Raw genomic sequence first — 21,398 nt, forward strand, 5'->3', positions numbered from 1 at the left:
CTTATGAGCAAATCCCACATTTTGTTTTTAAAATCCATACAACTTAGTACAATACCAGGCATAAAATATATCCTCAATGCATTTTTAAAAAATAAATGAGTAAATAAATAAAGCTTGCCCTTCTTACTTAATGATTTATCCAAACCTCTTTGAAAACTTGAGGCAAATAGAAAACAGCAATACATTTTGCCTTACATTAACCTCTGAATTTTTAAGCCCTGCAAAAAAAAACCCAACACAACACACGTCTTGGGGCCATGTCATAGAATGTATTTATCATCTGAAAAGTGGCACATTTTTTTCTAAAAATCATTACATAGGGTTCCTAGGATGCATTCAGTCCCCACAGCAATGGAAATGCTCTCTGATGAGCAGCTGGACCACATCACGGGGCTTTCGAATGATCATTGGATTAAAGAGACATTTTTATGATTCCCTCATCACCATACAGAAAGCTCAGTGCCTCTGTCCTGTGACACTATTCCAGCCTCTGTAAATTACACATAATTTCAAGTCTGAATAGGTGAATGAAGGAGAACCCCCACATAGCTGCAACTACACCAGTGAAATTAATGCTAACAATTAGAACTTTACTGTCTTGTATGACATGTAAGTGATTCTACTAAATCTCTAGTTGTGCTGAGGTTTATGTGGTGGAGATAGGGGGTGAACAGCATGTTACGACTGGAGCACAAGCTAATGTCCCTGAAATGGAGCGACACAGATTATATTTTTCCTAAGGACTGCACTAGTTATTCTTAAAGCAATCTCTCTATTAAAAATCCAAGAAGGGCTCTATTATTAGCTATATATAAAGGTAGTTAAATCCAAGAGACAAAATAAAGTTAGTAAAATTCTCATGGAAATACATAAATACATACACACATACATACATATTTACATACATACACATATACTCTTTTGCTCTGTAGGATGTGCTGGGCATTGATTCATTACCTAAGAAAACGTGTGAACTGATAGAAGTATTATGGGAGCTACTTTACTGTAGTTATTTGTTCTCGTCTGTGTCCTCTCCATCCTTCTGTTAAAGCTGGCCTGGCCCCATCCAGTCGGTGATCTCGCCTGAGAACTGGAATTAAGCAAGTGTAACTCTTAACATATAGATGTTGACTTTAGGAAGTAATTTAATGGCTGCAGGCTTTGGTTTGCTTTTTGGCAACATGGAAATACCTGCATAGTGACAGTTTTTACCCATTGCTTTGCTTAAGTCTTCTCTCTCTCCCTTCTTCCTGAGTCATCCATCTCTCCATATCAAAGAAGAATAATAAAACCAAAATTCAAAACATGGGTATTTGCCTGGGAAATGCCCTGATGCACGCATTGTGTATATGTCAGTTCTCCCTTTCTTGAAAATGAACATTTCTTTTGGAAGAGTATGTTTGATTATGAGCCAGAGTTTTGAGCATGAGAAGCTCTTTTGTAGGTTTTTCAGGGACGTGGATAATACACAAATTCTCAGGTATCATGCTACCGTAATTGTTCTCTTGTAAATCTGTGTAATCTCGGATCTAGCTCATGCCTGCCATTGTTTGGGCCCTGCATATTTCAGGACCTCGTCATCTGTGTGGGGAGCAAAATGAATGAGATTGTTGTTTATTGTCTTATTACAATTAACATGTACTATTCAGTTACAACGGGCCAGTAATTGTAAAGGTACATTGCAGAGTTCAAGGAGAAACCAGAAACAGAAAGAAGTAAAAACCAGGGAGACTAGCACGCAGTGATGCTAGGTGACTGTTGTTCACTCATGGAATGGAGCACTCAGCAAAATGATAATGCATAGCGCTAGCTCTCAGGTGGCATGAAATTTTCTAGGCTAATCTGAGGATTAATCATAAAAATGATTCAAGGCAGCATAAAGGACCTAAATACTGGTAGGTAATTAAGAAATAGGTTTTTCTTTTCCAATACTCTTAAGAAGAGAGAGAACATGGCACCAATCCAGCCCATTTTTAGGAAAACATTCTGCACACCATGTCGCTTCTAAGCATTTCTTCACAAAAGGAAGAAAACCCCAGGATATTGTATTATGTGGTAATAATGAGATGCAGATAGTCAGGAAGGTCTTTATTAACTCGCTTAAGGAGAGCTGCTGAGTGGCTTAGAGGATAAAGCACTGGGTTTCTCTTTGGAGCCCCCAGTGGGAGTTTAATTCACAATCCAGTATAGAAACCCACAATACACAATAGCTGCTAGCTTTAACGGGTTGATAGCATGAAAAATATTTACTGGTTATGAAAGATAATCCATTTCTGAAAGGACTGTCTTTTCTTTCTCTCTTTTTTTTTTTTCTTTCAGAATTCCAGGTACAATAGATTCTTCTCCCGCTGACAATACATTATAGAACATCTCAGTTGTGATGGCCTCTTTGCAGCGTTTGGCTCATCTCAAAAATGATGAACGATTTATGCAAGATACATATCTCTGGTATGACTGGCATGCTAGAGGCTGTAGATTCACAGCTAATATGTTAAGGTAATTTCCCAAGATAATTCATACTATTTGAAGGGTAACTTTTTGATTAGGTTGATTTAAATATTTAATTGTCATAACTCTCTGCTTTGTTTTGCTCCTGGGTTTCAAAGAATAATGAAGCAGCATGGCCTAGTGGCAGTACCATGGTCACAGGAAAAATATTTGAGGGGCCCTGAGTATGTGCCTGACACTAGATTTTTATTCAGTCATGTTTCTAACTTTGCCGTCATCATATCTCTGTTTCTATAGTCACATAATCTAGAAAATAATGAACTTCTACCTTGTTTTTTTTCCTCATTTTTTGAAAGTTACTGTAGAGACAGACGATGAGAGCTTTTTTGAGTGTGTGTCTTTCTCCTGCCCCAGTTACTGCTGAAAATCACTGCTGACCATCCGTGCAGTTCTTAGCATAGCCCCTGGTACAAGGTGAGGGGCCACCACACCTTTTCCTTTCTGGCTGGTCCTGAGCAGTCCTCTGATGCCCTACCAATAAGACTGAAGCTCACATCCTACAGAGTTAAATGCTTTCCTTTTTAAAAAGGAAAGATGAGCACTTTACAAGTGAATGTAACTTTAGTGTGTATTTGTATGTCAATAATTAGAAACTCAGTTTTCAAGCAAAACCTTACAGAGGCCAGAAAACAATAGTTTTGAATGTGAGGCATTATCCTGGCCCAACCTGTGTGCTGTGGGTCCCTGGCATTAGAAAGGACACTTTGTGGGACGGGTGAGTAGCAAAGAGTTTTCCAGAGAAGTGAGGACAAGAGGAGGGATAGGTGGAGAGGTACAAAAGGCGCATCCTCTTAGCTTCAAAACTACCCATGAATGTCCCTCAGGAACATTTACAAGAGGGGGGAGACGTTTCATCCCATATCTTTTCCTGGTAATGAGTTTATGTTTAACTTCAGAAGGGAATTACTTTCTGAGACAGAGGCTTGGTATCCTTTGAAATATTAATTGTGTTTGGAGACCAAGAATGGCATAATAAAAAGAATCCAGGGTTTGGGAGAAAGGAGACATGTTTGATCCCTGATTCTGGGACCCTTAGTTTCTGTGATTATGGGAAAATCACTTAATCCCTCAAAGTCTCAGATTGCTCATTAGTAAAAGGGGATGCTAACATCTGCTTCACTCGCCTCACAGAGGCAAGGACTGGGGAAGAAAAGAGATGTCAACATGCTTGGCCAACAGGAAAGGGCCACTTACAAATATTAGCTGTTAATACTATGAATAGAATACCTTTAACAAATGTTCCATAGCGTTTCTGAGTATTTCCCATTATATGAGGTCACGTGCACATACCTAGAATTGCCATTATCATTTTGTTTCATTGTCCTCCCCTGATTCTTTCCACTCTTTGTAGGAGAGATCCTAAGCATTCATGCTGAATTCCCATGTGAGGAAGAGAAACAAATGGAGGTAATTCAGGGCCTTGTCATGGAGCTTCCATGTAGAAAGCTTAGCCTGCTGTAATTCCATGCAAGGCAAATAGGACCTTCTCTTCTCTCTCTTTTTCCCCTCAACATTCACAGCTGTATTCTAAAAGGACCATGTACCCTAAACTTGCATGTCTCACCACACTTTGACTCTTCTGGCTGCCACAAGTATTCTACTTCTGCACCCAGAGACCTACATCCACTTGTTACCATCATCCATTACTCTTTCTGTTCATGGATCAGCTCAGTGGAAGCTCTCCTTGACTCTCAGGCAGTAACTCACTCCTTTTCTTGGCCTCTAAGAATACCATGTGTGCACAACTGCTGGGGCTCATGGGCCTCCTGGAGCTCAGTTCTAGACCCACTAATGGTTTATAATGCCTAAACTAAAGCCTCTCTGGCTCCTCCACCAGAATTTCACTCATTGAAACTGGGTAGACACACCTGTCTTCTACACTGTCTGTGAAAGGGCCAGATTTCTTTCTTTATTTTTTGGATTCCCAGCAGCAAGCCTTGTATTTACATTAAGTAAGTGCTGATTGGATGACTATAGGGAATTAGCTCTACAAGTTAATGCAAGTCCAGTTTACAGGGCCCTGGTTGCACAATTTCCCTGTGTGAATTCTTGGGCATTTATAGAGAGAAGGTGCTATAAACTATGAGGAAAATATCACAAACATTCAAAGCACAAGCATTCAAAACCAAAAGCTCATTAAAAATGTCCAATTAGGGCCGGCCTGGTGGCTCAGGTAGGAACTCCATTCTCATAACTCCGAAGGCTGCTGGTTCAATTCCCACATGGGCCAGTGGGCTCTCAACCACAAGGTTGCCGGTTCAACTTTTCGAGTTCCGCAAGGGATGGTGGGCTGCGCCCCCTGCAACTAGCAACGGCAACTGAACCTGTAGCTGAAATGCGCCCTCCACAACTAAGATTGAAAGGACCACAACTTGATTTGGAAAAAAGTCCTGAAAATACATACTGTTCCCCAATAAAGTCCTGTTCCCCTTCCCCAATAAAATATTTTTTTTAAAAAGTCCAATTAATATAGAAGATAAACAGCTCTATGCTCTTAACATAGGTAAATTTGGCTACTAATTGATGTATTAAAATTGAATGCTTACTTCTAAGTGGAAATGAACTAAGTATTATTTCTATCAGACATTTGGGGAATTAGGACAGCTGCAAGTCCCAAACACAGATACTCTGTTATTGCAGAGGGACCAAGAACTTGGTGGAAATATCATTTTCTCACAGAGAGATATATTCTCTTTATGTGAAAGCTCAGGTTCATCGGCATAGCAAGGGAAGAAACTTTACACAGCCCATCTTTGCCCAATATCCACTTAGTGATACATGGAGAACTAGTTTCTCTGTGGGGATGGATGTTAAGATCATCTTCACAAAGGACTTACTGATTTGGAAAATGAGGGGAATTTAGTGTTGATTCAAAATGGTTCCAGAATGCAGAGGAATGCCTTACTTTCACAGGAGGGAGACTATGCAAGGCAGGAATGCAGACAGCAACACATCAGTAAACTATGTGCTTGCTCTGTCCACGCCCTTTGTAATTTTCATCAAGCCTCAGGCCACCACCCCCCCACAAATAAATCACCATGGAGAGAAAGCTTGCAGGGAGTGAGAAAGATTAACAGTTCTGCACAGGATACAGTGCTACAAGGACCTGTGTAAAGGTAAGAAGCCTATGGGATGTCAAGGTCTGCATCCCATTATGGAATGGCAAGATCTGCATAAAGGCAGACCAATTTCTTATTCTGCCATCTCACGTATCAACGATTAAATGAAGATAGTGTGGTAACTTCTGTTTCACACACAAGGAGCAGAGAATGGCAATTTACAAACACTATCTTTAAACAAGTCACAGGTTACTGCCAGTAATTCCATGATATTTCAGTGATTTTTAAGCATTCTTCTTATTACTAAACCATGTATAAGGAACTGACCTTAATTTGGCATAGAAACATCCAAACCTCAGAAAAATGTTGATTTAAGATGTAATTGTATGTCTTTTGGAGCATTGCTCTTTCATACGCAGCTAGTTCTGTTTGGATGTAATATTTAGACCTCCACACGTTTTTTTCTTAATAGAAGGGGTTGTCTGCACCAGCTGCCCAGGTCAGGGGCTGTCTCCAAATCAGTGTGGAACATCTTGCAAGCCAGTGTTGCTTTGGGGGAAAGCTAACCCTTGAGAATTATTTTGTTTGTATCATGAAAAATGATGCCGTGGCTTCCAGAAGCTTCTGCCATGAGCAGTGGTCTCACGTCGGTGAGGGCTGAAATGGATCGACTGGTCTGTGCTAATTAAAGTGACTTAATAATAAATCTTTGATTTTTTTTTTACTAAAGAACATCTGTAATAAAATATTTATAAGTATTTATTAATAAATTGATTTGACTTTGGGATGTACTTCAAAATAATCTAACGGTGTAGGAGGGAACTGGGCAGGAAAAGAGATGGAATAGGATTGGCCCTGGAGAAAGTTCATGAATCTATTCTCTCTACTTTGGTATATGTTTGAAATTTTCCACAGGGCTAACTTTAAAAAGAATTCCGTTTTAAACAAATGGCCCTACAGAATAAAAACATAATAACATAATATTGTAAAAATTCATTTATATAATACTCCCACTTAAAATCTCAAAACATTCTTATTCAAAATGTTTATTTGATAAAATAAAAGATTTGAAACTAACAGTTATTTCCATTTGGCTCAAGTGGTTCTTAAGTAAAAATGCCAAAGGGCTAAATCTATCAAATGTCTTTATATGTCAAACTGCTTTTTTAAGTTTGGTATTAGGTATTTAATAACCACCTACTATACGCAAATAAATATTGTACACTATTTTTGTTGACTTCATCTTTAACTACCTATTTATATCTTATAAATTAAGAATGCATAGTATCAGAAAGTAATGAAACAATTAAAAAACATTCTGCAAATCAGACTTTTCCTCAATTCATCCTGGCTGTTCTCCACTTTCTTTTCCAGATTTCTGAGGTGTACTGCATTTTTGTCAATGTCTTATCATCTTGATCACCATGAGTGGAGAATAAAATGCTCGTTTTATTTCATGCTATAGATAAACTCAACCAAACGCTGCAATGCCATTTAGAGCAATGGGGCACCCTAGTGGCCTAAAGAGCCAATGAATCTCCCTCTTGTCTTGAATTAGGTCTCACAATTTTTTGAAACTAGGCAACTAGAAATAATTAGCGTAATAATATTAGCCATATTATAGATGTAAAACATTTTGTGAATGAATGGAATAATTGTTATCTAGAAAAGCATAGACAATTAAACATTTAGTCATTCTTAATTTTAAGGGCCAAGTGGTCCCCATGTAGTGTTACCAAATTGTTTATATATTGTAAAGTACATGTTTGGCACTTTTGAGTTTATGGAGCAATTTTCTCCACCCAAATTGTATGATTCTTACTTCCTGCACCTCAGGTGAACAAATATGAATTTTAAAAACCTTATCTTCTGCTTTTGTTTTTTGTTTTAGTCCTAGGCACCATTGTACAGGTAGCTAAGAGACTAGCCAACTGGTGACAGAATTGCTGTGTTCAATTCATTCTCTGTCTTTCATGAGCAGAGTGACTTCGAGAAAGCTGATTAACCTCTCTGTGACTTAAGTTTTCTCATCTGTCAAATGGAGATAATAGTAACAGATTCCTTTAGTCTTGTGAGAATTAAATAGGTTATTAAAACAATGCCTGGAGCAAAGCATGACAGCTCCTTGCTGCTAATATTATTCCTCTCAGGCTGCAGGCACATCTAGCATTTGCACAGTCCCATTTTGTCTCTACGTGCATGCTGGACTCAGAATTTGTGTTGACTTTGTACGCCTCAAATCGAATACCCAAGAGTCTATAGAAAATGAACTGTTTTAAGGAATGTAATATTTATGAAATCTTATATCTAAGTCTATCAAGTACTGAGGGAGCAGAATTACACACCAAAGGATCTCATTTCCTATACACAACTCATAATACTTTATATTTTAACTAGAAATACCTATAGCAGGGTAATAATGAGCAGTTTAATCTCCTCAAGGTCACTTTCCCAAGACGTGAGGGGACAATTTTGAATCCTTCTTCCAAATTTGCAGAACAATTTCCCCATATAACAACCATATGAGAAATGAGCTGTAATTAATTTAGGTGCCTTGAGGGTGAATTAGCCACCCACTGGATTATTTGGTAAGAAAGCTATTTCAGATGAAAATAAGACTATCTTTAAACATAAAGTGGGTAAAGTAGAAGATTTAAAACATTAAAAGGAAGAAGTCCCAAGACTACAGTAAGTCATTAATAACAGTCATTCAACTCATTCAGAAGAAAATGGATGACTGACTTCAGGACCAAATTGTGTAAACCTTAGTAACGTACAAGCAGCTCCAGTAATTAGCTCCAGCACTAACACTTTTTTCTTCTACATCTTATCTTTAGCCCCCTTTACAGTCTAAAATAAATAAATAACCTGTAAACTTATTTCCCACATCACAGACCATCAAGAATCACACAGTTCTCAACTGTATAGTTGGAACTCCTCTCATCTGGTGTGTGAGGGTGACTCAGTCTCATATTGCTAAGTTTTCCATTATTATAGCTATTGTGCTGGGACAGGAGTTGCCAATTCATGTATTTATGAGAAAATCATTGGCTCAAACCAATCTTTTCAAATTAAAAAGTGTTTTGTAAAAGCCCACAGTAGAAAAATAGATGTTTCATAATTTTAGAGTTGAACTAACAGTATTGTACCTGAGGTTTTGATATGTGTTCTCAAATACTGGTTAGTGCCACCATACAGAAATATAATTAGCAAATGCATGCACCATGCCCGGAGGCCTCACAATAATTCTCACTATGCTCTGAGCCCTAGACTTAGGGGTTTCTAAATGATGAGGTCTGTCTAGAAATTCATTAACTACACTATCTTGAATAGAGCCAAGAAGAATTCACCCATTCCCATCCCTCGTAAAATGAGGTTTATGAGGTTTTGATAAAACTTTCAGTTCTAAAAACAAATGTTAATTTGTTCATTTAATGCTTTTCTCTTAGATTCCATTTTGTTCCTTGGAATGAAACATATGACTTGCGAAACCCAAATAGTCTCTTACTTACAAGGACAATTTTATTTATTAATGGCCTATAATTAAGAAGAAATTGTTAGCTAAACAATTAGCTTATGTGTCTGAAGAAAAAATAGGGATAGGTTATTCATTCATTTGCTAAGCATTCTTAACCTTGACTTACTTTTCAGTTATTCAGATTGCTTTCTTGATTTTCTAGAGTTTTTGAACTGAAAATAATTTTCCTAATCAAATGATGAAAGTTAACATATTTATGTATTTTCTTTAGGAGAAAAATCAGGTTAATGCATACATAAAATGTTATATCATAAGTCAAAGTTTTATTTCCAGTCCTATCACCCGACCCTAAGGAAGGTATTTAACCTCTTCACCTTGAAGTTTTCCATCTCTGTAAAGTGAGATATGAATAGTTGTCATCTACCTCAGGATAATAGCGTCATAACTAAAGGGACCTGTTATAATTTCCTTAAAGAGAAGATGGTTTATATTAATGCAATTCTTGCCCAAAATACAGAACACTGGGAAATATTTTAGATTTGTATAAAAGCCTTAAAATATTTTTTGGAAGATGACTACATTCTTTATAATTATTAAGAAAATCTGCCAAACCGGCATCTTTGGAGCACCAAGGCAACCACATCTGAATGAAGTAGTATGTGGTTGGCTTACAAGAGCTTGGCAAAAAATTCTTAATGAAGATTTTTTTGCTAGCTACATTCTGCCTTTATAGAGACACAAAATACATGTCTTTTTTTTTTTTTTTTTTTTAATACAGGAAAGCCTCTGGCTGCTGAGTTCACTTGAGTGGAGGGTCAACTGTAAACCATGCCTTAGGCTGAGGTGCTCAATGAGAAGACATAGATAGAACTGAGTTAAATGTACCTCTCCATGGTATATGAATGGAAGAAAGTCGTTCATTCAAAACAATATAAAGGTGAGAAGTATTATGCGTAAGGAAGTAACTGAATAGGTAATCATCCCAGAAGCCAGGAGTGGCAGTGAGATGAACAGCAAGACAGCAGGACAGACAGGAGTTAATGGTGAACTGTAAATCAAATGGGAATTGAGAACATAATGTTACAAAAATACTATTTCCATGTTCCAAGGAAATGTTATTACCGAAAAAAAGAATCAGTAGCTAAAATAGTTATCAACTCTAGTTGAGATAATAGTTATCTTGCTCTAATAGTTATCAACTCATAAGAATGCATTGAATCCAGGTTTAGTGCTATGTATTTTTATATCATGAACTTCCATCTGCAAAATGGAAACATTCAGTCTTACCACTTGGCCATATTAGTTGCATAAGATTTTCTTTGAATGACCACTACAATCACCTCAAACGTTATTTAAATTACATATATACGCATATGTGTATATGTGTATATATCCATCCATCCATCCATCCATCCATCCATCCATCCATCCATCCATTTCAATACCCAAATGGAGGACATGTTTTATTCTGCTTACCTTCAGGTTCCCTGATTTTTCTTCCCGCTGCAGACTTCCGAAGCATGCTCCTTCCAGAGTTAAAGAGGCTAGTGAGCTCGTCCAGAGGGCTGCTGAGAGGTCTGGAGTTCGGGGGGCTGTAGGGGACTGGAGAGGGGGAGTTGGAGTTGGCCTTCCTATGGTCAACTCTAGCTGCCGCCTTCCCTGGGGAATAAGGAATCTTGGAGAAAGAGCTGCATGGACCTGCAGTTGGAGCAGAGTTTGGCTTTTGCTGCACTTTGGGCAGATCAGTGTGTGTGGCTGCTTTTGCCACATTCACCACGCTGGTCTCAGGTGGGAACGTGAAGTGTGTGTTCGGCCGGTGGGCAGCTGCCACAGGCGCCGGACCAGGCGGTGGTGAGGAAGGAGGAGATGCTTTGTGGGAGTCATTAAACGCAGGCAGGCCGGGGGACACGGGCCTGTCACCGTCCCCTTTTTGACTTTTGGAATACTGTGGAGACACAGGACTCGAGCCTTCCGACGGCACAGGGTACTTGAGGTTGGTTTCCAGGACTGGCAGCTTTTTCACCTCCAGGGGCGTCAAAGGTGATTCGTCGGACGCGGGGGAACAGGTGATCGGGGTTGGGGGGAACACCAGGAGTGGGGGTCGGTGAGGGAGCAGGTTGGGGAAGGGGGCTGGAATGTCACACGCGTCTTTGCAGGGCCCGGACGTATAACAACTCACGTCGCTGTCCTCCAAGTTGATGGGGCTCCGACCCTCACACAGCAAAGGGGTGGATGCAGATGCCCAGGCGCCCACCCCCAGACCACCACTATCCTCCGGGGGAGCGAAGTACTTCATCTCCTCGTACACGGCCTCTGCCTGGTCTGGGCTGCCTGTGCGGCCCACCATCTCGATGTAGACCGGCTCCGGCTCCGGCTCCGAGTGCGTGGGGTGTGCAAGGACCCCGTGCACAGCCCCTGGGCTGCACTGCAGGCCCGCTGCTCTGCGCTGCGTGCCGGGCGCCCCCACGGCCCCTGGTCCAGCGCGGGAGATCTCCTCGGAAGAGCCACTGAGTTTGGTGTTGGGGCTTCGTTTTGGCTTCCGAGGAGGAATCTTTTTCATGGTGCTGTAGTCATCACTGTGCGGTCTGGGCCGGGTGAGAACTGAAGGGGGGACAAAGAAGTGATGGGAGGTGTTAGCGAGACCCCAGGGCCAAACCATAACGGGAACAGGGCTGGCTGCAGCTGCCCCTGCCTACGCTGCGCCTTCGCATTGTCACTGATACAGAGGCCCAGGCCTGCATCCCTCCACCCTCCGGCATCCCAGCTCAGCCTCCACCTCAAGATTGCCAATGAGAAAGAGAGTTTTGGTCTTGGAGCTGGAGGGCAACTTCTACCCATGGAAGAAGGCATTGGGTGAATAATAAGGTAGCCCTGGACTGCCAGCTCCCTGCAAACGGGAAGTGCCTGTCAATGCAGCACACTTCAGATCAGCTGCTCGGATCTAGGTACACTTGTATTCTTAGGGCCTGATACAGGTGTGAAATAAGTGTAGGTTGAACTGGTTCTTCAAGATTTTAGAGAAGAGAAAACAGGAAGGTAGGGAGAGCAAGCCGATTAGCTAGTTAGTAGTATATGGGTGTTTCCTGTAGGAAATGAGTAAGCTTGATTATTGAAATGGTATAAAATGAACAAAACACCTACATGCATAGAGAGATGATCATTTCTTTAAAAAATTGTTATTAAAATGATGCCAAGGGTTTTACGATTAATCAGTGTATTTGAATACATAACAGAAACACACATTTAACAGGGTAAAAGACTATAACATTTCACCAAGAACTTTTAAAGTGGAAACTTCTTAAGTTGAAAAATGGGGAGATATTTAGAAAAACAAATGAGCATGACATTATCAGTAAGAACTAATGTTGAAAAAGCCAGAAAACTATTTAGATATGACTTTAAAACATTTAATGAAGTTTAAGTTAAAAAAATTCCAAGACTTATTTTGCTAAGATATTTTTACTATAAAGTGTAAGTTTTTAAATTAAACATAATTTCTCTGAAAACTGAGATGTTAATTTTAGGAAATTGCATAAAGTTTTACTGACGTATCAAAACCTCAAAAATCTTGAACTATTTTACTAATTTGGTATTTTACTAATCTGTAGGAATTATCGATATAAGCACATCTAATTGAGTTGAGTTCCTGAGTTGTTTAAGGCAGCCAGATTTTTCTCTCACTATGACTGCACGTGACAGCAGTCTCTGCTCCCAGTTTTGGGGAGATAAAGTATAATGGTTAAAATTAAGGCTTTGGAGTCAGATCAGGATTCAAATCTCAGCACGACCGTCCATTCATGCATTCATTCAGTCATGCATTCAACCAGTACTTAATAAAACACATTAGTGAACACAGAAAATATGTTCCCTACCTTCCTCTTTCCTAGTGGGAGGTGTCAGACAATAAAAACAAAGGTAAATTAAACAAATGAGTAAATTCTATAGCATGTTAGGACATGATATATGCTATGAGGATGAGAAACAGCAGGCCATGACAAGGGGTCACAAAATTGTATGTGTGTGTGTGGGGGGGGGTGGGGGGGGCGGGCAGTGGTACAAATTGTAATTTTAAAAGAGGTCCTGGGAAAATTTCTCTAAGCTTCAGTATAGTCACACATAAAATATCAGTAATAATCTCAAAGGCATAAAATAGATATTGTATGCAAAGTGTTAGCTCAGATTCTGGCACATTATAAACATGAAACAAATGGAAGACATCCAAATGAGAATGGAAAAGAACAGAGTTAATTTTCTAACTCAATGGGCATCTTTGTAAGCCAGCATTATACAGGGTTCCACAAACAGCCAACTTTTAAAAGCAGAAAATATCAAAATGCACAATTCTCTAATTAATAAGCATTATTCTAAAGGCTTTCATTGTGCTAAATCATAGCAGCTCGTAAGCTTCTCCTAGAAAGTTAATGAACCAAACAAAATTTTAACATTAGTGTTATAGAGTTGTTCTGAAGATTTGAATAATCTAAAGGATTTGTGGCAGACTGTATTTTCCAAAACTGGCTTCAACAATATTTTCAGTCCCACATGCTCGTCTAGAACCTTGACACAGGGAGGACCTCTATGATTGCCCTTGGTGAATAAAATATGGGGAAGGAGACACTGCTTGTCTTCTGTGGCTGGATCATAGGCAGTACATCTTCTGCCTGGCTCTTGACCTCTTGGGGCACATGTTTTGGCAGCCCTGATCTCTATGTGAGAAGACTGTTTACCCTGAAGCACCCATGCTGTGGAGAACATGTGGAGAGGCCACATGAAGGTAAGAGCGATGCTGGAGGACCCCACTGCTTCAGCTCTCAGCTGTCTGGGTTTCCTTAGCCCAGCCTCAGAAATGTAATGAACCGTGTCTGGATGATTCCAGCCCCAGATGCTTACTACAGCTGTGAGAGAGCCTGTGAGACATCGGCTTAGCTGAGCCCAGTCAACTACTAGAACCTAAGAGAGCGATAAGGATATTTTAAGCCACTAAATTTTGGAGAGCTTTGTTACATAGCAGTAGACCATTAATACAGATATCGGTATCTGGATGTACCATAAAAACCATTAAAAAATAAAACTTTAAAAGACAGGCAGTAGCTTTGGGAAATTGGAGGAGTCTTGAAGAAAATGTTAGCAGAAGCGTGATCAAGAAAGCTCTTGGTGAGGCTTAAAGGAAAGTGAGGAAGATGCTGGAAGCTGGAGGAAACATGACCCTTCTTATGCTACTGTGGAAAGACTAGCAACACTGTCACCTGCAGCAATGTGGAAAAACAAAAAACAGAAAAACAAAAAAACACATATATGGAACTGATGACCTAGCTAAGGAGATTTTTCAGGCAGAATGTAAAGTCTACTTCCTGGATTCTTATAGCTGTCTATGGTAAAATGTGAGAGTAAAGAGATAAGCTGAAGAAATAACTATTAACTATAAAGGAGCCTGGATTTTCTGGGTTGGAAAATTAAACCGTTTCTCACTGCCAGGCTGTCTTGATGGCAAACAATTCTGAAGTTAAGAAGTAACTTTCAAACAGAGATGAAATCTGGGGCATTTTCAGGAAAATAGGATCTAAAGATGAAGTCAAGATCATGAGTATGAAAGCTTTTATTAAGATCTCAGAAAGATGTAAGGTGATGCTTCATAGATTTTTTTCAAAGAAGCAAAACCACAGGACTTCTAAGAATAATAAGAGGATTGCTGCACAGAAATCTTGCAGACAGCCCAAAGTAGAGATTATCTCAAAGAAATTTGTGGATGTGGCTTTTGAATAATGGAGTAGATTTCAACTGATTCACAGGAAACTCACAAAGCTTTTAAAGGAATTGAATCAGCTTGCACTGAAAGGAGCAGAGTCAATACAGAATGAAGAGGCTCTGGTGCTTCAACATTTTATGAGCAGGAAGCAAGCTGAGAGAATTAATAGCCTCAAACATGTCACCTCTTGTGGATTAGGAATTATAACGTAAAGGTGAGCCAAGAGTCCAGAGCATGGATCTAAGAGCCATGTGAAATCATTTCCAGGCACCAGGACTAAATCCTAATCAAGGCACAGGCAACATGTGCACCTCTGTTGGTCAGAACTGCTCTGTGCAAGTGCCTGCTGTGTGCCTCCCAACTACCTCCTTTCTGACCAGGAGCATCCTGCACCTGTCCCTCCAGTGTATGTTGGCTGTATGGAGAATAGGTAACTTGTCTTCAGATAGATAGGGACAATACTGGAGGAGCTGTCCACCTAAGGAGCTTACCTGAGCATCCAGAATACCTGGATCTGATTTAGATGATAAAATCTGGGTCTTGCACCTGACCTTGATGTGTTGATGGAATGAGGTTTTGGGGGAGTTTAGGGGAGGGATGAGTGTATCTTGTATATGGGAGGGATGTGCATTGTGTTGTCTAGAAGGTGGACTGAGGCAATTTGATTTTTCCAAGAATTGGCCACAATGGTGTTTCCAGTCATATTGAAAGCTGGAATCTATTTCTCCTTCCTTAACCTGGATGCATCTTTGGGACTGCCTGTGTGATAGATGGAATGTGGTAGAAGTGATGCTGAACGATATCAAAGGCTGGCTCATAAAAGGTAATGTAGCATCTGCCTGGTGCTCTCTTTCCTGGAGAATGTGCCTTTGATGCATTGATTCTCCATGGAAGAAGTACAACTACCCTGAAGCTGCCATGTTGCACAAATTATGTGGAGAGACCCCCAAGCAGTCCCAGTTCTCAGAAATCTGGGGCACCGGGTGTGTGAGTGACCAGCTTTCACATGATTCCAGTCACCACCTGAAACTTCATGAAGGAGCTTGAATAAGAATCACTCATATGAATCCAGCTGACACCCAGAACCTGAGAGATAGTAATAAAATGATTGTATTTTATTTAAATCAAGTTTGGGATGAGAGGTTAAGCAACAGTAGATGAAAGATATGATAGTCTCTTACAATTTGCTTTAGAAGCAGAGAAAAGTATTTTTGTGGTGTTTTTTTTTTTGTATTAAACTAGTATAAATAAAAGTAGCATACTTTGTTTGGAGGCATTTGAGTGATTGGCCTCTAGAATCTGACTGCCTTGAATAAGTGACATGGGACAGGTTACACCATTGATCACTGACTCAGTGTCCTCATCTCTAGAGGGGTCATGATAATATCTCATTCCGTTGAATAGTTCTAAGATTGAAGATACTTAGCATAATACCCGACACATAATAAACACTCAATACATGTTAACTATTCTCATCATTATCTTATTACTATACAACTAGAATTAATCGTGAATGATAGAACACGGTTCCTTTCAGTGTGGTCTGGGGTTCAGCAATATCAAATCAGCCAGGATGCTTTATTGAGAATGTAGACAGCACAGATCCTGCCGTATTCCTTAATCACTAAATTATAACCTTTGGGGGTAGGAACTGGAAAGCTTCATTCTTCATAAACTAAAATTAAAACATCAGAGCTACAGAATTAAAGTATAATTTGTTTTTGTGGCTATTTCTTTGTGCTTGTGTGTGGGTCCACACAAGTGCTTGCTAATAGTTCATTTGAAAATATGGATTTAAGGGTTATTGAAAATAAATTTACATTAAGAGTTTAGTCCTAAGATTTGTGGGTAAAAATCTGGCGATTACTTGACAATGTCAGTGAGATGGGGTCAGGTAGACATTTCATGGTCACAGATCATCTTTAGGACAAGTCTTGGTGTCCTAATGGTAACTTAAGGATTAAGCCCCACATTCTCAAGCTGTCTCACCATTTTATAGACTTGACTCTTACCTGAGCTACTATGCAATGATCTAGGGACTTGTGTTACTTCAAGTTCTGTTAGGAGATAAATATTTTCTTGTACAAAATACTTCCCCATTGACTTTGTTGCTAAGGCATGTCGGGTGACTTTGAAGTTATCATGTGCTCCAGGACATGAGTTATTTGGTCCCATTCTCATTGAGAACAAGATACCTACATAATCTATGAGAAAAAAGGAATGGAAGCTTGTTCAGGAAAAAAAAAAAAGTATATATGTGTACGTATCCATTGCACTCCAGTTCTTACGGTGTGATTTTGCCTAGTTTTAGAGCAAACTGAGTGCCTAGCACAGGACACAAAGGATTCCTAAATAAATGGCGGCTAGCTGGCTGGTGGCCTGCTGCATACATGAGTAAGTATAGTTATCAATTTACATCTAGCTACAAATTGGACAAAAAGGGATATATCTTCTACTGAGATATGATATATTGTAACTTGGTTATACAGCTTTTTGGGGAGAGGAGCCCATTACCTTTGTTCTCATCCCTTGTTTATCCATTGGACTGCACTCTACATGCGTAATGGCTGTTAAATGTCCTTCTAGACTATTCCTCACTTCCCAGCAAGGATTAGCCCCTCTTGCTCTGTGTTCCACACCATCCTGTTCTCAGCTATTACTCTGCTTATCTCATAATTTGTTTGCCCAATTATCTCCCCCACTGGACTCCAAGGCCCTCAGGGAGGAGCCAAGCTCACGGAATGCACTAAATTGATACGTATTGAATGCACAAATGTGTCATGCAATCATGTTCTCTTATTACGTCCAGTAACACATCCTCAGGAAAGTCTATATGGAAGACCTAATTTCTGTCAAATTTGAGGTAATAGAAAAAAATTATAAAGGGGCTTCTGCTTAATAATATGTTGTGAACACACAATGTGATATATAGATGATGTATTACAGAATTGTACACCTGAAACCAATGTAATTTTACTAACAATTGTCACCCAAATAAACCTTAATTAAAAAAAAAAAATGTTGTCAAACCAAGTCTGACAAGTTTCAAGGGTACATTTTGAACCTTGCCAAATTGTGCTCATTTTGACTTACTGATAGGAAGCTAATTCTGCTTTAATGAAAACACTACGGAGAAATATGTTTCTATGACACTTATTTCTTTGATAAGTATTTATTGAGTGCCTACTATATGCCAAGTGCTGTCTAGAATAAAGACATCAATAAGACAGAAAAAAGAAAGGAAACAACGTTATTTCCAAATTCAGCCACATGGCTGAACCCTCCTTGTATCTATACATACTATAAACTGTGTTGTGTTGAGAATGGAGTTGCACAGCAATTTAAAAAATGGATTCCTGAAGGTGGTATTTATGTGAAATGGGCTGCTGAAGTCTGAAGGGAGGGTGACTATGGACGTCACATCACAGAGAGTACAATGGTGGAGGCTACAGTTGCCCCACAAAAACCTGTCTTTTGCCATTTCGCGATCCAGTTATCACTGTCTTTGGGAGAAAGCCTGCAAGTTGGGTTTACAGAATCAACGCTGGGGAAGGGCACTGGAGCTGGGAGTTCCCTAGCAAAGAGAAAGTGAAGGCAGGCCCCTATTCTTCCTTTCCTCGTTACTGTTTGCAAAGAAAAACCCCAGATTTTTAAAAACAGTACTTTCAAATAGTTGGTTTGTTAATAGATCGTAAACAAGTGTTAACATTTACTTGCCCATAAAAGTGTTTCAAACTTTTCAGGCACAAAGGTACCATATTTTCCTGAAAATAAGACCTAGCTGGGCCATCAGCTTTAATGTGTCTTTTGGAGCAAAAATTAATATAAGACCCGGTATTATATTATATTATACCCGGTCTTATATAAGACCTGGTATATTATATTATATTATATTATATTATATTATATTATATTATATTATATTATATTATATTATATTAATTAATTATACCTGGTCTTATATTATATTAAAATAAGACCGGGTCTTATGTTAATCTTTGCTCCAAAATACGCTTTAGAGCTGATGGTCCGGCTAGGTCTTATTTTCGGGGAAACACAGTAGTAAAAAAAAAAGAATCCTCTATCCTACCTCTTTATTACCACATGTTTATTGCAAAAGAACCTATAGGAAAGGCATGTGTTAATAAGAACAGGACTGGCCACAAAGATTAAGATTTTAATGTGACCTAATAACTGATTTCTCTAAGATTCTTGGCCTTCATTCTCCAATCATATCTTTCCCTCTATAACCTTCTGAATTGATTAGCAACTTTATTTGTAAAAGAAAGTAACTTGAACTTATTCTTTAATAGGCCAAAAGGAATGGCTCAGATAATAAACTGACCTCAATTGTGGTTCTTGTTCTTCTGAAACCGGGTTCAGAGCATTGTAAATAGTGACCAAATTTTCTTCCTAAATTTTCCAGAAATAGATAATTTTGTGGCATCTAACTAGGTGCAAAAAAGTACAGCAGGTCCTCGACTAACGTCATTTCATACAACCTGCTTCGGTACAATGTTGAGGCGATGCCACAGGAACTTAACTCTTGTTTATGTCAATTAGCATGAGGTAAAATTGGTTTCATTCTACGTTCTTTTATTGAAAGTCACAGAATTTATGGACAACATTAAGTGAGGACTTACTGTATTGCCCCTGTGGTAAAAACATGAAGCTCTGAGAATCAGTGCTGTCTGATAGAACTTCCTGTGATGATTGGAGATTCCATACCTGTGGCTGTTGACTATTTAGAATGTGACTGATGACTGAGGCACTGAATTTTAAATTTTATTAATTTTAATCACTTTAAATTTAAATAGCCACATTACTAGTGGCTACTCCATTGGACATCTCCAGTTCCTGTCATATTGGCATACACGGGACCACGCCACTGCTTATGGTTGGTTTATCACAAAGAGTATAGCCATTTTGCGACTGTAGATTAGAAATCCAGAGCCCTGACAGCCTGAGTGACTAAGCCCCTCGGAGACTGGCCCCTAACTCCTAATGCTACAAAAACTAACCAGCACACCTGCCCGAGCCAATCAAAGAGGTTAATATTTTTAAAGATACATTTAAAGCACCTTCTGAAATGCAGGAATTCATCAGCAGCCGTAGGAGATATGGTGGTGATGGCCAAGTCATCCGGATTCGGAATCATGAATTGTAAGAATAAATAACGTAGATAATAAAAAAGGAACTGATTTACGGACTGGCCTCCAAAGTGTGAGTTCACTGGGCTGTTATCTGTGGGGGAGACACCTACATGGACCTTAATCGTATGTGAGCTGAATTTAATTTCCAAGGACTTAAATTTTATATAAAAATCTTGCAAATCTAGTGAATCACACCACGTATTTTAAACAGCAAGTCTTGAGAGCCTTGTGATTTCCCACAGTAGTAAGGAGTTTCAGAATTTTATAGCTGTGGTCTTTCTTGCTTTTTCTTCATTAATCTTTTTCCTGTTATTTTATTTTATATGTTTTTTTTAAATAACTTATTGATACTTTTCTTGCTGCGCATATAAGAGAGCTCAACTTTATCCCAATACTTTGTTTTTGTCTCCTTTCACAATGGTGTGACTTCTTGGCATCAGACTATTCCAAAATCTCAACTCCAGGGCAGCTGGTCTTCTAATATGCACAAAAATGGAAATTGTTGTTAGACTTCACAGGCTATTCTGAGGTCTACTTAGTCAAAAGTATAGAGCTTGTTTGCCTTGATCAAATTTGGATGGGGCTTTATCTTATACACACTGCAATTTTCAATTTTGTTTGGTATTGTTTTTGTCAATTTCTGATGCTATTCTGAGTCTTTACTTCACGTCCCCCCATCTCATTAGTCTTATCCTGTTAGACACTATCCCTCCTCTTCCAATATGCCCTAAACAATCTTTCTTCTTATTTCAATCATGCCTTCTTGAGTTCTGTACCAGAAATCCAGTATAGAGGTCTAAAAGTAATGATGGTGAAAATGTGATTTATTCTATTTTCTCAGGAAATGTCTTTAAGATTTGTTTAAACTATAAGGCTCGTCTAGTTGTGTACATTGGGAGAACATCTTGTTTCTTTGGAGGTTCTGTTCCAGTTTTATATCTATGTTCACATCTATATGCACCTGAAGACACCCTCTAGATGATTTTCTTAATATCTTTTTCCATCTTCAGTTGTTCTCCTTATTCCCATGATGCTAAAAAGAAATACTTGGACTCTTCTCCCCTAAGTTATAAATTTCACCTACGTCTCCATCTAAGTATTATTGTAACATGACTCATACATTACAACAGCAGCATTTTTTTAAACCAAAAATTCTCCTAAAAATCGATTCTTTCATAAAGAAACCAACAAAAAGCATCTTTGAAAATAATTAGGGCATACTCATTGTTCCAGGCTTCCAGCCTATGGACTTCTCACCTTCTCCTTGGTGTCAGCCATCTCCTCCCAAAAATGAGCTTATGGCTTCCCCATGTTGTTCTGGTTCATTTATTTCTTGAAGGAATTGTGATCCATCTTATGTTCAGATAATATTTTCTAGTGAAATCTACGCAGGCATTTTATTTAGAATTTGAACCACCCCCACTCTACACTGCCACCTCTTACCATACTTATTT

The 21,398-nt window shown here is 39.1% G+C and overlaps 1 protein-coding gene across 3 annotated transcripts in view; it reads right to left on the reverse strand.

Moving 5' to 3' along the window:
* The window catches only part of MYO16 (myosin XVI), a 548,145-nt gene that overhangs the window by 52,482 nt on the left and 474,265 nt on the right, over window positions 1-21,398 (reverse strand). For all 3 annotated transcript variants that reach the window (XM_019731063.3, XM_074329516.2, XM_019731062.3), the window contains one exon: window positions 10,522-11,646. In XM_019731063.3, the coding sequence (XP_019586622.3) occupies window positions 10,522-11,646 (1,125 nt within the window). The remainder of the gene's footprint in view (window positions 1-10,521; window positions 11,647-21,398) is intronic.

The sequence above is a fragment of the Rhinolophus sinicus genome, chromosome 16 (assembly GCF_057876585.1).
Source record: "Rhinolophus sinicus isolate RSI-liver-muscle chromosome 16, RSI-T2T, whole genome shotgun sequence".
Classification (NCBI taxonomy): Eukaryota; Metazoa; Chordata; class Mammalia; order Chiroptera; family Rhinolophidae; genus Rhinolophus; species Rhinolophus sinicus.